The 18214-nt window shown below is 39.0% G+C and overlaps 1 protein-coding gene across 5 annotated transcripts in view; it reads left to right on the top strand.

The window, feature by feature from the left end:
- The window catches only part of ELMO1 (engulfment and cell motility 1), a 301543-nt gene that overhangs the window by 116466 nt on the left and 166863 nt on the right, over positions 1-18214 (top strand). For all 5 annotated transcript variants that reach the window (XM_074540487.1, XM_074540461.1, XM_074540470.1 and 2 more), the window contains 3 exons: positions 188-238; positions 1632-1754; positions 3064-3195. In XM_074540487.1, the coding sequence (XP_074396588.1) occupies positions 188-238; positions 1632-1754; positions 3064-3195 (306 nt within the window). The remainder of the gene's footprint in view (positions 1-187; positions 239-1631; positions 1755-3063; positions 3196-18214) is intronic.

Raw genomic sequence — 18214 nt, 5'->3', positions numbered from 1 at the left:
TCTCTTCTCATGGTATTTTGACTTTATGAACCCCAAATACAGTTCTAATGCTGATATGCTGCTTCCTTTCATTTATAAGTAACAATGCAGAAATGTAAGACCTTTTAGGCCAGTATGTTTTTCTAGCTATGATATGAAAATACCTGCTTCTGGCTATTTTTTTAATTTTTTTTTTTTATTTAATCAGGAAATGGCAAACATTTTGGCACAAAAGCAGCTTCGTTCCATCATCTTAACTGTAAGTATATGATTTGCAAAATTACTGTTGAGTAGGAGAGAGAAAAGATGACTCCATTTTTGGTGTTCATAGGTCTTATCTTAATACATTTTAATTGCCTTTGTATTTTGATATGTTTTGAAGTCTTGTAATATAGAAGATTAGGTTTGAATGGTGGTTGAATGGGTTCAAAACTGCTTTTTGGAAGTGTTATTTTCCCAGTCAGAAATTGTTGTTTTATCATGAAAATACAGTATTAAATACCCCCTGTGTTTTTTGGTTCTTTTGATTATTCTGTCTTGATTGACACAATTCATCATGGCTTTTACACAAGAAGCATGAATTAAAGCTAATTAAATAGTTAATGAATATAATATCAAAGACCTGCATCTGCTCTCATGGAAAATCAGGGATTTGGCCTTTGATGTTTGAGTAGACTGCATCTTCAATGGAATGAGGGAAAAATCTTTCTCTGTAGTGAGTGTAAAATGAACCAAACAACAAACAACCCCTCACACTTTCTCATTTGCTATCATAATTTCACTGATGCATATAAAACACCCAGAATTTATTTCAGAAGGCCTGTATTGTTTATTTATTTTCACAATATGCTCCAGTGCATTTTGGCAGACAGATTCTTTTATTTTCTGGAACTGTACAACATATGTTGTATCCAGCTCTCACTTGATGACTTTTTCTTTGTGTCCTTTGCTGTGTTTACAGGTCTGGGTCTGTTTTCTGTTTCCCATATAAAACTACTTGGTGTTTTTGGCACAGCAGGAATTTTTAAATTGTCCATCAGTTTTGTGTTTGCTTTTTGAATGGGATAATTCTGCATGTATAGGCATTATATACTAATGTATTTCTAAGGAGTCTTTCTCATACAGCTTGGAGTTGTCTAGTAGAGGCAGGATTGTCGTGTGGTGCTGACTCCCTGTTGAACCCTGCTACTCTATTCACTGTATTCTCTGGCTGTGCTTGCAGCCTGAATACTTTTCTGCTCAGACAGCTACTCTCTTAAATATTTTCTTAATATAATCTCTTGGAAAAAAAGAAATAAAATACAGAGCTCTAAAGCTCTTGGGATGGAATTATTTTTTCTTTGAAGTGATTACTCAGCACTGTTTTTTTAATGCTACTTCTTAGTATATGCACAGACCTTATAAAGTGTAAAGTCCTGTCTTCTTAAGTTATTTAAACAGTACCTGAATCAGTAGTGCTAGTCCTGGTTTGATTTTTAGGGGTGGGGTGGGTTTTTGTTTGAGGTTTTTTTGGCTGTTTGGGTTTGGTTTTTCTTCATTTCTGAAGTATAGATACACTATTGCATAGCAAGCACATACTTAGGAATGGAAACCTCTGACTGCATGCACTTCACTTTTCTGATTCACCCAAACCTGTCTCTTTTTCTTTGCAGCATGTTATCAGGGCACAGAGGGCCATCAATAATGAAATGGCACACCAGCTATATGTCCTGCAAGTACTTACCTTCAATCTTCTGGAAGACAGAATGATGACAAAAATGGATCCACAAGATCAAGTAAGCGTCTGGCATGATCTGGTCTTAGCAGGAAGACATCAGCTCCTCACTGATGTACCTAAAGCTCTTCATGGAGGAAAAAACCACTTCCTAGAAACATTTACCCAAGTCATTCATTTTCTTTGTGAAGTTGGGTTATGTTTTTTGGTTGTAAGAAGATGCATTAGATATTTCATTCCTTGTGCAAAAGTACAAAATGGCCAGGCAGTTCTCCTTATCATATAGTTCCATGAACTGCATTTTCTGTCTTCCTGAGCAGAAACTCTGAGCAGCTGTCCAGCATTTGTCTCCTATGTGCTCTTCTCCAAAGCACTAGAGGTGTATGGTCCTTCCTAGAAGTACTTCTGTAGAGCTAAATTAAATGTTTGCATGGGAACTATCTGGCATGCTAGAGTTGAAGTTAAATTGTGTAACAATAAACCCTGGTTTTGTTACTGGGAATCTATAAAGTACTTCATTTGTTTATTGCTCACTGTGTGCAGACATTGACTTTGATATTGTTCGTTGTCCAAAAAGTGACGCTCCCCTAAGATATTTAAATATAGGGTCAATGAGCCATAGGGATGATTTGTTTTGTTTCTTTAATCTTTTTGTGGCCTTCATTTAGGCCCTGTACAAGGAGGAACCTGATTTCATTTTTAAGCTGAAGTTATCTTAAAACTTGCCAATAATTTGAAGAAGAGAAGGTGGGAGAGTGAGATAGTTGTAAACATAGGTAACATCATGCTGTAGGATTTTATGCTTCCTAAGTTTGAGATGGAAAAGTTTGACTCTTGGGAATGTACATGCAGTAAATTAGTGCATATTTCCATAGAGAGTGACTAAGTGATGTTAATATTGCTGGTAGTGTGATTATCACTGTCTTGAGACATTTCCAGCTACAGTAATTCCTCTCCTGCCTATTTCTGCAGTAGCAAAAATGGATAGTTACCAAAATGAATGCAGAGTGCTGAGTCATTTTGTGTTCATCCAGCAAGGTGCTTACGTACCAGCCTAATTTGAAATGTGTGTGATCTCCTGGCTTCTGTGGTTAAAATTGTGCAGTCAGAGGCCTTGCTAACATGGGTCCTGCTTCTGGAAGTCAACACTTAAGTACCCATGTGTGAATCTCATAAATGTGAGGACTTTTGAAAATGGGAACAACGAGGTTATTCTTGCTGACTGTCTCTCCAAGTATGAAGTAGGGAATTTAGACAAAAAAACTTTGGGCAGTGGGCAAGAATACCGTGTTTTGAAACACTTTTTGTGGTATTGTTAAAGTGAGAGATCAGTTATTTTAACCAATTTTTTTAACCTTGTTTTGACGTAGGCTCAGCGGGATATCATATTTGAACTCAGAAGAATTGCATTTGATGCCGAATCCGAACCTAACAACAGCAGTGGCAGCATGGAGAAACGGAAATCTATGTACACTCGAGACTATAAAAAACTTGGATTTATTGTGAGTATTTTTGTGTGATAATCCACCGAAAGTGGGTACATGCATCCATTATAGTACATCTTTTCATTAGTCTCTTCTCTTACTTTGGTCTCCTGTCTATTTCCTAAAAGGAAATAACTTTCCTCCCCTTCCCCAGAAACCCTGCTAACTCCAAGTGACAGCTTTAGCAGAAGCCAGGGTGCTGGAATGGAGGCTATAAATTCTTTACACAGGATAGGCAAGGAAGTAGAGGTAGTGGAGTACCCCTAACACTCCTTAAGGAGTGTTTTGACTGTCCTGAGCTCGGTAATGGTGACAATAGGATTGAGTCTTTATGGGTAAGGACCAGGAAGAAGGTCAATGAGGCAGATTCCATGGTGGGAATCTGTTAAAGGCCGTCCAACCAGGATAAAGGGGCAGGCAAAATATTCCTCAAGCATCTGGGACAAGTCTCAAGATCTTTAACTCTCGTTCTCACGGGGTACTTTAAACTTATCAGCTGTCAGCTTGAAATATGATGCAGCAGAGAGGAAACATTCTAGGAGATTCCTGGAGTGTGTGGAGGATAATTGAGGCCAACTGTATGAGATTAAGTAAAAGTGCTGGGTCCTGCAACCCCATGCAGTGATCCATACCTGAGGAATTGTATCTGGAAAGGTGATCAGAGGAAAAGAATCTGGGGTTGTTGTTGACCAGCTGGCTGAACATGAGCCAGCTGTGCCCAGATGGCCGAGAAGGCCAATGGCATCCTGGCCTGGATCAGCAACAGTGGGGCCACCAGGAGCAGGGCAGAGACTGTCCCCCTGTGCACAGCACTGGGTGAGGCCACACCTCAAATCCTGTGTTCAGTAAGAAAGGGACTGAGGTGCTGGAATTTGTCCAGAGAAGGGTAACAAAGCAGGTGAAGGGTCGGAGCACAAGGCTGGTGAGGAGCAGCTGAGGTAGCTGGGGGTGTTTAGCCTGGAGAAAAGCAGGCTCAAGAGAGACCTCATTGCTCCCTACAACTCCATGGAAGGAGTGTAGTAGCCCTGTGGGGGTCAGTCTCTTCTCCCAAGTAACAAGTTACAGGACAAGATAGTTTTAGATTGGATATTCCATAAAATTTTTTCATGGAAAGGGTTGTCAAGCATTGGAGCAGGCTGCCCAAGGAAGTGATTGAGTCATGGGACCCTGGAGATGTTTGAAACATGTGTGGATGTGGCTCTTAGAGACACAGATTAGTGGTGATCATAGCACAGTTGGAATCAATTATCTCAGAGGTCTTTTCCAACCTAAACAATTCCATGATTCTAGCTGGAAGAAATAAATATCTTAAGTTTAAGCATGTAGTTTTGCATGACATGCCACCATTAGAATCTAACTTTTAATGATATCCTGGATGTACAGGCATTGCCTAGTGGATCTGTGGCAGCCCTGTAAAGTCACTGTAGCTTGTTATCAATAAGATGGACTTATGAGTACAATAAATCTGAGTTATGACTCTATGGACTCACCTATAGGACCTTGTGTTTTGTTTGCTTAAAGTCCTTCAATCTGTGAGTACGGGATGCAGAATCTCTTCTACCCTGACTTAATCAGGTGAATTGGAGTTCTGGGCTTGCCTTAAACCCTGTTGGGGAGCAGAGCATGATCTGGCTAAACCATTGCACACATTTATAGTAATAATGTGTATTTTTCCCCCTCTGGAAACAGAGCGTGCACATGTACAGTGAATTAATATCTTGATTTATTGCTCACTCTAGGTTAGTATGCAGTTTTCTTTCTTCTTAGGTAAAAAGGTATGCTTCATATCTCCTGTGATCCACTACTGTCCTGTTGGCCTAGCAGATATACACTGAATATTATGCAGTAGCCGCAGTTACAGACAGAGAGGTTTTCAGCACTCTTGGTGCAAACTGGGGCTTGCTATGCAGTTTGAGAGCTCTGCCCAGCTCTGTGGCATAGGGCTTAATTCTCCCAAAACCACAACGGAACTGGGTAGAGCTTTTCTGTGTTCTGATAGCTGTTTTCATTACTGATGAATGAGGAAAAAATTACCACTGGATCAGTGCTGTTGTATCTGTAAGGAGTAATCAAGTAAATAGATGAGAACAGAGGAACTTGGCATTTTGGGGTTGCAGGCATGATAGCAAAACTAGTGCTTTGAAGCAGTCTTTGAAGCTCAGTGTGAGGTTGTTTTTTTTTTTTGTTGACTCATCCCTCAGCTTCATTACTCCCATTTGAGCTGTTCATTGGGAAGCCTACTGAAAACACTCTGGCAGTTGTCAAGGGTAACTGCAGCACTGTTTACAATTTGATTATGATAGCCTTTCAAAAGGGTATGGGGAGCAATGTTTAAGAGGAAATGGGAACTGGGATTAAAGCAGTGAAGAAATGTAGGGAAGCACAGTGGGAGATAAGAAGCAGTATGTGAAAGTAAGCTGTGAAAGAAGCATCATAGCAAGAGCTCTAATGGGAGGCAGGTTATTCTAGTAGCAGTATGGTGAGGCAAAGTACAGGAAATAAAAATGTCAGCAGTGAACTGTGAGTAGAGTTATTCTACTTTTGTGCAGAAGCTTTACTTTGAGCTAAGAGTCCAGGTGACACTGCAGGTACAACGTTTTTAACAGCTGAAGAGGAGTATTACCTTCCCCACAGGGCTGGGAAAGGGAGCAGGACCCCTTGTGAAACCTGGCTGCTCATCCTCAGCCTCATACATGGGCAGTGTTCTGACTCCCAGCTGCCTTCACCCCATCTGCTCCTTTTCAATAAAATGTCTTCAGTGCTTTCATCAGCAGCAGGTAGAGAGTTATGTTACCAAACTGATCATGAGCAGTGTGAGGGTTGTCTCCCCTCTGCCTCAGCTGTGAGGCATGAGAAACCTGCCAAACAAGAGTCTGACTTGGAATGCTGTCATCATTCCACTGGTGCTGATGGTCAGGAAGCCAATTTCTTGAGCTGATTAAATGTTCATTTCAAGGGAGAGAGTAAAACCATGTCTGGCTATTAAGTTGTTCCTGGATTGCTTGTTCTCCTTCTGTATGGGAAATGCAAGAATTCTGTTTATTTTTCTCAGCCACATCAAAAAGCCTTGCCCCACTACAAATGTAATGTGAGAAAGAGACAAAGTCGAGACGCGGTTTCAGAAGCTTACAATGTAATTTGTAAAACTGCATAGTTAGAAACCTTCATTCAGCTAAAGTAACCACAGGACCTTACCAGATGGTTGTGATGACCAAGTAAAGAGATTTTCAGATGAGACAGTTGTGAGATTTATTAAAATGCTGATGAATGCAACAGAAATTACCCAATTAGGAGATCTGGGCCGCACTCCACCCTATTGAATTATTTATTATTTTCCGAGTCAATTGCACATTAAATAGCCTCAATACTTCCCTTTGTATTTGAGTAAGCTTAATTCCTATAATTGAGGTGGAAAATAGTTACAAGAAACCTCATAATCCTTTATATTTTCATCGTACTTCTTTAAACAGCACTACTTCATTGAGATGTTGAAATGAATGTGTTGTTTATAGGCAGCTTTGAACAAATGATAAGAAACTTAACATGTTGGAAAAAAACAACTCAAATAATCTCATCCTAGAAGAGTTTTTCTCAAGTTTTAAGTGTGTAGAGCTTCTGAGAATTTTTTTTGTTTGTTTTAGTTTGATTTCCTTCCATTAAATATAAATAGTTTGTACAAATGAAAAAACCAACATGGAAAGTGAGTGATTTCAAAATTCTGCTGTACTATATTGGAATTTGGTAGTGTAGCAGAATTAAATGTGACTTAATGAAGGAGCTATGAAATTAGTAAGAAACTTTCTGATAGAAGGTGACAATTTAAAGGGAAATTGAGAATGGTGGGGTGTTCTTTAAAAGTCAGGCATGGGCTTTGCTTGCAGGATATTTGTGGTGGTGGCCTAAGAAAGTTAACATGTGCGAAAGAAATCTGGTGAAACAAATATGTGAAGCAGTGATGGAAGAATCACCATGTTATTCACAAATTAGATGATCTTTTGGGATACAAAATAGAAACAGAAATAATGTCATTTTACGCAGTCATATCAAGAGCAATGGTGTTCATTTAGGACCCCTGGCAAGAATTTCATCTGCAGGCAAGTATCTTGTCTGTGGGAAAAGATAAGAGAGACTGTGTAATGTAGACACAAAAAAAGGTAATGTAGCCACAAAAGAGTTGAATGCTTAGCTAGGATTTATCTGGAAAGATATTTCCAGAACATATGAACTGTTGAGGCAATTTTTCGCATTTCTTAGACATCACATTAAACACTACATTATTTCAGTAAACTCTGCAGTGGCTTGTGGACTGAATGAATGCAGGTTGTGTGCAGAGGGTGAAGATCCTGCAGTGATGAGGGAGATGTCTTACAGGAGTTGACTTTAAAAAATTGACTTTTTAGCCAATCAGCCTAAATGCTGTGGAAATCTCAAGTGTGTGTGCCAATGCTGAGAGGGAGGAGGCCATGTGTAAGGTAAAAGGCAGTGATGGCAACTTCTTTATAGGAGAGATTTTTAATTGGAATGCTGGGAACAAAATTTGCCACAACTTTGAAGATGGAGATCAATTCATTATAAAAATAATGAATGTACTTTCATTATTATCATTAATATGTGACATTTTATATATTTCACAATGGTGGGTCCAGGAAACAAAGCGTGTGAGGATTGTGTGAAAGAAAAAAAACACCAACAACCAAGGTTGCTTAGAGCAGTCTGAAGACATGAATAATTAGATGGATGACTTAAATGACTGCATAGTTGATTTTTTAGACATCACAAAAACTTTCTAATATGAGGAGAAGCAGCACCAGCACTGATAATTTGGAGGATTTGTCCAAAAAGTTTTGAAAAGAAGCTTCAAAAACAGTTGAGAGTTAGCCTTAGACAAAATATAGGCCTGGGGAGCTTCTAAGATTTCTTTCAGACTTGTATTTTTTTCTCTTCTTCATGTCTCAGATGAGCAGCTACTTAGTTTTATCTTCAGCTACTTATCTTTAATCTACTTTATCTTAGGTCTTTTTACCTTTATCTTTTCCAAAAATCTTTTGTTGTACAGCACAGTGTCCAAGTAGCACTTTGAAGATAAGAACTAAGAGTTTTCTCATAGGTTCTTCTGTGGTGCTTCTCATTGTGTCAGAATAGCTCATTAGCTGACTGTCCACAGTAACCTCCTTGCCATCCTGATATATTCCCCAGATGGAGTCCCTTGACTCTACTGAAAGGAGGTTATTGGGAAAATAATTTGGAATAATGTAATGAATATCTTGCAATCATTACCTGCAAGAGGCACAAACTCAAATGACTCCAGCCTTTAACTGCTGTCCTCTTCAACCTACCTAGTAGAGCTCTGGTGGGTGTAATTTCCTTGTGCTCACTTGGGAGCTTCTTTTCCCCCTCTCTCATTTTCATGGCATTCTCTGTGTCCCTGCCTCTCTATGCCCTGCCCCAGGATTTGAGAGTGAAGGACTAAGCGTAAGCTTTGGGAAAACATAGGAGAAAGGTGTTGTTTTAGTGTTTGTTTTCACTATTCAAATCTGTTTTAATTGGCAGCAAATTGAATTGACTTTACAGAAGTCAAGTCTGTTTTGCCCATGATGGAACAGTCTCCATTCTTATCTTGGCCAGTGAGCTTTTCCATCCTTTTCCCACCTTTGCTCTGTTGAAGAGGGGAGTAGGCAAGCAGTCGGATGTGTGCATGGCTGCTGGCCAAGGCTGACACACCACACCGCCTTTCTGTGTTTTGCCAATTCTGTCTTTAGACTGTTTGTGAGTTTATGCACTGAGCTTTGGTAGTTTGGAGGTTCCCTGTGCTGTGCTATCATGCTTTGCTTTCCAACTTCATAGCTTCTCTGGCCTTTCTCTCTCAATTTCTTTCCCTAATTTTTGGTTTCAAGTTCCCACTCCCCTTGGGCTCTTTGTTGCATTTTGATATCCAGCCGGATCTATCTGCTTCCAGCCTATCTGATCCATCTTCCCTTCCCTTCCCTTCCCTTCCCTTCCCTTCCCTTCCCTTCCCTTCCCTTCCCTTCCCTTCCCAGAACCTTCCCAGAACCTTCCCGGAACTTTTTCTTCCCTTCCCGGAACCTTCCCTGTTTCCTTTTTTGCATCCTCATGAGGTGGTTCTCCTCTGGATTTTCCCTAGTGTCCCTCTCTCCACGTTTTCCTCTCACCCTGTTTGTTCCTCCATCAGTATGAAGCCTGCTCAGCCATTTCCAAGTTTTGCACTGAAAGTTGTCAGGACTTTCTAAAGACAGACACAAATTGCATTTTTCCTGTGCTTTATTTTCAGAAATGGATGGACTAGGTTTAAGCACATGGACCAAATATTAATCTTTGTCTGTGTGAAAATTTCACTTGCCTAATAAATGCTGTCCAAGACATTAAAAACTGGGAACAGTACCTAGAAATAGGAAGTGTTGGCCATTGTAATAATAGCCAACACAATGAGCCACACCTCTTAACTGATCTATAGGCAAAATGCCTTTTTTTTTTTTTTGTTGTTGCCATTAGGTGTGGGGTTCTAACTCTAATAGTTCAACCACAGTTTGATTTTTTTTTTCCTAAAGATAGGGTGCTACCTTTTGCTTGTCATTCTAGGCTGTGAAATAGTTGCAACCTAGTTTTGAACAATTTAACTTCAACTGTTGATATATTGCAGCCTACCATTCATGACAAATTATTTGACTGAAGATTTGAGTCACAGGTTTACTGGTGATGATGTGTGCGTATTCAAAAAAAGTTCAGATTTGCAGTGATAGAAAGTGAGTAGATAAAGAATTAGGTTGTTTTGTGATGGTCATTCACCCTTTATTATTGTCAGGCAGAAAATAAAGAGTCAAAGTGAAATCATGCAGTGAAATGGCAGTGCAGGTGTGGATGAGTGGTAGTCTAAAGTTGACTACCACTCATCCACAGTTGAGTTGGGCTCTAAAAAGTTAATACAGGGCAACACTGGGATGGAGTTGGGATGCCAAACTCTGCAGGAGTATGACTAGTCCTTAAATTCTATAGAGTTACTGATGACAGCTGGATCTCTGAAGACCCTTGTTCCAGCTGGTCATCTGGATTAATGGTACCAGTTTGCCTGGCTAGGGAGGATAAAATTTTCCTAGGAGAGTGGGTGAGAAGGAGATGGACAGAGGGAACACCATGTGATGAATTTGCTTAGCTATTCTTGTTGAAGATCTGAGGATGTTCATCCTTTTTCTTCCTAAAAAAAGGAAGGCCTGAATATTTGAAATCTTACAATGTTATGAGTTGTAGGACTGTGAAAGCTGTGAAGAGGAAGCTGAGATTTTGTGATTTGAGACTGAAATCTGGAACTGGTCTAAAATGCTGAAAAACTCATCACAAAGACTGTGAGCTGTTGTCTACAGCTATTTACTTCTCATCTCCCTGTTATTTCTTTTGATAGATGATACTCTGCAGTGATTGTAGGTTTTTATCCTTTGGGAAAGATTTCTGACTATAATAAAAGCAATGAATCCTTACATTTAGATTTTCCTGTTGGCTTTGGCAATGGCAGAGGAATATTTTTAGAACAGTGTTACATATGTGTCAAACTATATCTGATCCTTTTAAAATTTAGATCTGATCCTTTTTGAATTTTAGATTGATAAGATTTAATTGCTGGCTTAACAGCAGAACAGCATAGATGACAGATTGTCTGTACTACTGAAAGCTATTAGTAGTTTTCCATCCACCTCCACTCTGCCTACTCCTACAACCCTCTTTTTCTCTATCTACTATTTTAAAACTTGTGAAATCACTTGTTGCTGTGGAAAAAAACCCAACTCTGAACAGATTTTATTTTGCTGAGCTTTTGTTTTGCCAGACCTTCAGGTCAGTTGCCATATTTTTTTATGTAAATATGGCTCCTCCTACAGTAAAACTCTTTGTCATTTAGTAGTGGCAGCTAATAATTAAGCATCTTTCAGCATACCAAAATCCATGTCTTATAGCACTCTGCCAGAAAGGTGATTCTTCTTCTCCTCTCCTTTCATTGTAATACATAGTTTTCATAAGATTTGAGTATCCTTTTATTTATCAGAGTTAAATTTGCAGATGGTACGTCCAGGTAAAAAAAAAAACCAAAACACGTTCTGTCCTTTGGCACTGAAATTCCCCTAATGTAGGGCCAGTGGGTAAGACAGGACTGTACATAGGATTTCTCCTCTCGTTTTTACCTTTATGACCACCAGAGGTTGCTCTTCTCTGCTCTTTGCAAGCTTCATTCTCCTGTCGTTCTGTTTTGAAACTAAAATCTTTCAGTTGCTATCTTATAAATAAGCCATTACTGATTTATTCTTCCAGGTAAGTTTTGGAAGATGAAGACTAATCATGCACATTTTTTCTTGGTGTTAAGAAAGAATGTAGTTGTAATAGTGACTGTCATTTGATCATCTTTTAAGTAAAGAGACAGAGTTGAATGTTCATATGACTGTATTTACATTCATAAACACTTTTTTGCAAGTATTTGAGACAAAAACACATCTTGAGGATGAGTTCCGTAATTTCTGTTTTCACAGAGTAACTTTTACCTGTGTAATTCTCTTGCTGTGTACAGGAGTATCACAAGAACGTGATGTAATCACTGGGAATAACAGCCCAGGACCTCAAGTAATATTGACCTTAAATCAGTGAAAACATCTAAGTTGATGTGAATGAAGTTTGAAATGCTTGTGAATTTTATTAATATTGTGTGCACCATATTGCTTTCTGCCCTAGCACTCCTGCATTTCTTCTAAGCCTTTTCACTTACAAATTCCTGACTTTGACACTCACCTCTCACTATTCTCTGTACCCATCTACTTACCCTCTCTTTCCACTCCACTCCTGGCTTGCTTTTTTCTCTAAGCCTGGAAGGTGGGGCCAGGGAATGCTCAGGAGAGGCAACATCTTCAGAAAAAGTGTGTTCCAAAGAGATTTGTTAAATTCAGTTAATCCTAAGCATTCATAATGCAGCCAAATGCAGCCCATTTTCAAAAGGAATTTCAAGACTTATACAAGAGCATGTCTTAGAAGTTTTCCTTGCATAGAATGAGTGGGCTTGGATTTTGACAAACAATTACGTAAAAATTGATTTAGTTACAGCAATGCAGTGCTTAATAAAACATTCCTAAAATGGTTAAATAATTGCAAAAACTTGCTAAGGGTTTTGTACAGAAAGAAAATGTTAAGTATTCTATTCTGACACTTAAAATAATTCTAAAGTATCTGAAATTAAAGTTTAAAAATGGAAAGTGATAGACAAGTTGAACTGCAGGTTGCACAACCAGATTTACCAGTAATTTAGATATTTTTGTCAAGTTTCACTTTACTTTTGACATCTTGCTTTCCTGATGTTTCTGTGAACATTGCTGCTTGATAGATCTCAGGCAGAGCAACCACAAGAAAGGTGCTGAAGGCTGTCTGAGAAAGGTGAACAAAATACATGAAGTACAACGAAAGAAAAAAAGAATGGAAGAGTAAGGATATATAAATGAACTGATGATGATACTAAAGATGTAACTAATGATTTTATTAGTCTATACTGGCATTTTGAGGAGCTGCAATCTGCAAGCCAGTTGTTAATTCTACAGTTAATTTTTCTAAATCTATATGGAGATAATTCAGTCTGAAAATGGGCTTTTTTAGTTTATTTTTTAAAAATCAACTTAAAAAGAAAACCAAAACCAAACACACAAAGGCTCCATTTCCCTAGTTGAAGTCTTCACTTTGCTTGTTGAAAAACATAAAAATGTTTTAATTTATTAGATGAATCTTTTAGATTGTTTTACAATATGAAGCTCAATGCAGAAATCCCACATAATGTTTTCTAACAGAGTACTTAGATCTTCTCTTTACAGTAATACTGAATGTCTGTCAGGATTGTTTTTCTTTTTAATTCACGTACAGATATAAATACTTGGTTTCCCTGCCGTATATGTCTTGATATTATTTCGAGTACTTTGGAATCTCATTTTAAAGAAAGCTGGTAACTGAAGTGTAATATTTGGCAGCAGAGGGCACCAGATCACACCAGATGTCAGTTGCTCACCAAAGTTTTTCAACGCCTCACTTTCATAGACACAATTTTTTCAGCCTTAGATACAGTAGAAATAACTGCTCTGGCTGTAAATTCCCATTTCTCAGTTGAATGCCAGCAGATGTTTGATGTTTAGGCTAAATGGTACTTCTGTGTGTTACTTAATTTGGCTTGCATGCTATGGTTTGTTATACAGTGCACTGTAAATGTTTTCCTTTCTAGCACTGGTGAGGTATTTTATCCTCCCCAAAATTACAGTTTGTTCCTATGATCTGAGTGTTTTTCAGCCTTGTGTAGGTTCTGTGGCAGGGACAGTTTCTTGCAGTCTGGGACTTTTAGTTTTGGTAGGATTTTTTTTGTTTTGTTTGTTTGTTTGTGTTTTATGTTTATTTTTTAATCTGCCAGGACTTTCTACAAATCTTTTAAAGACAGGATTTTGTAAATGTAGTTATAGATCTAATAAAAACTTACATTTGATGCCGACTCAGACTCTATCCTGCAAATGTGAGCATTGGCAGAAAAGCATCAATCTCTTTTCAAACCTGAGAGGCAGAAATCCAGAAATCCTTCAAGCTCACTCTCATGCCTGTGGCTGTTAGGAACTCATCAGTGTGCGACCTATTGTGGTCTTTCCCATAAGCAGACTATCATAGTTCTAAGCTACTGTTTGCCATAAACAAAGCATTCCATGGTTCCATGCCATGGCATGTGTTTGGTGCTAGGCAGTGGAAACACAGAGGTGTGCTAAAAAGAGGATTCCTGAGGGTAGGATGGAGCACTCCCCACTGAGGTTTGCAACTCAGCAAAGTTCGTGCTGAAACTCCGCGCTTCACACTTTGATGTGCTGAGATGTTCAGGTCAGTGTGTGGTGGTGGGAGACATCTCTGGTGTAACTTGTAGCAGGGTAGGCCCCAGAGTTAGTGTTTGAGCCACAAATCTCTTAGTTGAGCCCCTGGACCACTCTGAGCAGTGCAAGGATGTGTGGGCAGATGCCTGCTAGGCACAAGCAGGGGAGCAGCTTGGTTGCCTGTAGCAGCGTGGGGTTTAGATAGTGGATGCATGGTGGATGCTGTGAGCTATTTCCCAACAAGCATCTCCTGTGGAAAAGCCACTTGGGTCCAAGTATTCAGGCAGAGCAGTCAAGCCCTCACACCACACTGGCCATGGCTAGCTCAGCTAAGAGAGGCAGAAGGGCCTTTTGTATGATAAATTCCAGTGAAGGTTTATTCCAGCATGCTGAAGAGAAATCAGGGACAACTTATCAAACCATGTGCTGTGCAGAGGGGGAAGTAGGGGTCAGTGGCCAATGGTCTGAGGGCACAGGGACAATACAAAGGGCAGGGCAAAGGGCACTGGCCCACAGGGAAGATGGAGCCACCCACCAAGGATACCACAACCAATGAGGAAACAGGGAAAGGAGAATTTGGGACATATGGGGAAAGGAATTGGGATGGGATGCAAGGCTCCATGGGGGAAGTCTTCTCTTTCAGCCTTGGTGGAGACTCTGTGGTGTATTCTTCCAAGGCAAGGCCCTTGGGATTTCCCTGAAGGGTGCAAAGGCTTCCACCGTTGCCCTACACCCCCGCCAAGAGAGAGGGGTGATCTCCTCTGGCCACAGGGGCGGATGCTGTTGGGGGACATCACATCTTCTCAGCCAAGTGTGATTGCATGTGGAATAAATATGCAAGAATGACAAAAAAAAAATGAGAATTATCTGTAAATCCTGAAGACAGTGCAATTTGTCTTCATTGTCAGTCTGCTATCTGTGGATCCTGGGTTTTAACAGAAGACTGCAAGAGAATTACTGCTGTTTGGAGGCATGAAGTTTTAAATAGCTTGGAGAAAACTTGAGGAACTTTTTTCTTATTAAGGAAAATAGGTTATGTTGTAACTAGAAAAGGCAGACTTGATGACATCTGTGCAGTAGAGAATTACTAATTTTGTATAAACTTGGTGCTTTTCATCTGAGCTGATACGCACAGGATGAGGTCCCTGGGTCAGATGCGTCTTTATACTGACCAGAAAGAGAGACCACAAAATCCATATGTTAAAGCTGCTGTTGTTGTTTACCATGCAGCTGCATGTGATTTCCCAGGACTACTTGTCTGGATCTATGGGCATCTAGAAATTTGAACATTGGTAAAATTAATAAACTAACCTTTTACCATATGCAGCTGAATTCCTCTTAGCTTTAGTCATTCCAAAAGAGAACAGATTTAAAAGAAAGGGAAAAAAATCTTGATGGGCCTCTGAGCTTCTTTGACCTTTCAGTATCACTTCAACAACAAAGTTAAAACTAACCAGAATGAAATATCTGTGATTGTGTGTCTGTGTGGCTCTGTATAACATCATTCCATTTCCGCTTTGATATTTTAATTATTTATTTCGTTATTTTGTGCTTATTATAAGTATTAGTTGAAGGAATTATCCTTTAAATCAGTTGCTTAATGAAGATAGTTGCTTCAAGGAGGGGGAATAAAAGGTTGGTATTTTAGTATTTATACCTTTTCCAGTATTTTCAATTGCAAACTTGTAAAATAAAAGTATTGAACTCTTTGTGATTTGAAAGAGCATGCTTCTCTTGCAGAAAATCTGCTAACAAATGTAAATGTGCTAATTTAAAGTTAGTCAAAATGGAGCACTACATTTCTGTTTGGTTTTTTTTTTCTCTTTTATATATATACTATCTATGGTTTCACTGAATAATTTTCTTTGCCATGTGCATCTCAATTGTGAACTCATGGGGGCAGGCAAGCTCCATGGATTTGAATGTAGTTGGGCTGAATAGTTTGTTTCTTAACAGAAGAATTATTTTCTGACTCCTTCACTGGGAGATGGATGGACCTTGGATGTCTTTCTCTGGATATTAAGTACGACATGTCTCAGAATTTGCATACAAAAAAAAAAAAAAAAAAACACGGAGAACCATGCCCCACAAAACTGGTCAGATATAATGACATCTCAATGCTTTTGTTGCGTTGGCTTTGTCTGCTTCACAAGACTTGGCTTAGATAGATGATTCTAGACAAACCCTTGCTCGGTATTAAATGATGGTAGTTTTGTGAAACTGTGTAAATTCAATTTACAAATGTTAATTACAGCAAATATTTTATTTAGGTTTATGAAGTTTTTCAGTGTATGCATGCATGCAAACAGATATGTGTGTTACTTACATGTGCATATTGTTTTTTTTCCTCATTGTCTCATTCCTCATGAGGTTTTTTTACATGTTGTAATATTTAAAGGTTTGCAAATAGCAAAGCACACAAAATATTTTGATTTTCTTCACTTACAAACATTCTTTTTCAATATGAGATTTTATTAACTGAGGCCTGAGAATAAATTCAAACACAAGGAAAGGCACCTTATTTTTAAATAACCCATTTTTTTCCCCAAATTAAAAACACCTTCATATCTAAATTCTGAATATTTTGGTAGTTAAATGTAGTCCACTTGTTACACAGTGCACACATAAAATCATAGAATAGTAGAGATGTGTCTTATTTTAAAAATTCCTTATATTAAAAAAAAAAAAAAATCTCCCTACATTTTGGTGCAGCTCCATCCTCTTTGTGACATTTGTCTGGAGGAGAATGAAGGCAGAGCAGAACAGTACCCAGACATGCAACACATATCAGCATTTTGCAGAGCCCAGCTCTAATCAGAAGAGCTTCACATTCCTGGAGAGGGAGGGAAGGAAAAATGGGACTGAAGGTCAAGGGAACTGAAATTCTCTAGTGAATGGATCCAGTGGGTTTTTAATCTTTGTGGTTTTTTGGGGATATTTTTTTGGTTGTATTTTTTTTATTACTTTGATATTGAGGACAGATGAAGGTATCCTACAGGATGGGCATAGGTTATTGCCGATTTAAGGCAGAATATGAACTCAAAGGTTTTAGGAGGGATTGGTCTTGTATTCCAAATCTTCCCCTGACACCTACAGAGCCTGGCTGCTTTCCTCCAGTAGGGCAAAGATGTGACTGTATAGCTGGTAATTTTGTACTTCGGAATGTCCATCCAAAGGTAGCTAAAATACCACATATGATGACAGTTCCTTTGCTGTAAATTAGTTTTCATCTTATCCTCTGCGATTATTAGAAGCTTGACCCGGTCACAGGTAATAAAAGAAGTGTCAGTGGGTGAACCACAGAGCTCCTAAATGGTAGCTGGCTTTCTCACCCAGCTCTGCAGGTCCATATGCCTGGCTGCAAATGCCATTCCAGTTCTGTTTTCCAGAGCTCTGGGACAGAATTTTCCATTTTAAATTTGGACAGCTGTTGTATCTGACTGCCAAGCAGCCAGTAGATTCACAGGGATGATTAATTTTGAACTGGGGTTTTCTCAGACATAGGGCTGACTTCTCTCCACTGTATTTGAACTAAACGCAGCCTGGGCCTTTCCTTTTGCACATGACAGAAGTTTGAGCCAGCTTGCTTGAAAAAGAAAATCACAAAACCTTTCTACAGAAATATCTAAACTCAATGCCAAGCATCACAAGGTAAGCTGGGGTAGAATTGCAGCTTATCTCATGATGCTTGGCATTGAGTTTAGGTTCCTTTCCAAGCTCGCTGTTCTCAAAGCAGCACAGATTGTAGAGATGCACGGATGTCCCCAGCCACCACTACCACTGATGGTCATGAAATTCCAAGAGAACTGTAATTCACTGCTCAAATGGAGTGTCAGTCTTCTTGTTCTCTGGTTGTGCCTACCATTGTACACAAGCATCATATCCTTTACTGGAGATGATAGTTGCTGCAGCAGGAAGGAATTCAGAATTTCACTCTTTAGTGATGACTTAAAAAAGAGGTCACTGCAGCAATAAACTGGCTGCTTCACATGTGACCTCCCTGCAGAGGCACATCCTCAGGAAATAATCTTCCTGTAATGATTATTTTCACTTGACTGACTTTGATTTTACTTTATTGCTTTTAATTTAAGTATTTTTTCTTTAAAAGGAAATATAACTGAAAGTTGTTTTGCACCTTAAATTTTAGAAGCAAATATTATGTC

This window comes from Zonotrichia albicollis, chromosome 1 (genome assembly GCF_047830755.1).
Source record: "Zonotrichia albicollis isolate bZonAlb1 chromosome 1, bZonAlb1.hap1, whole genome shotgun sequence".
Lineage (NCBI taxonomy): Eukaryota > Metazoa > Chordata > Aves > Passeriformes > Passerellidae > Zonotrichia > Zonotrichia albicollis.
The sequence above is the reverse complement of the archived record's forward strand: the minus strand, read 5'-3'. Positions and strand labels throughout refer to the sequence as shown.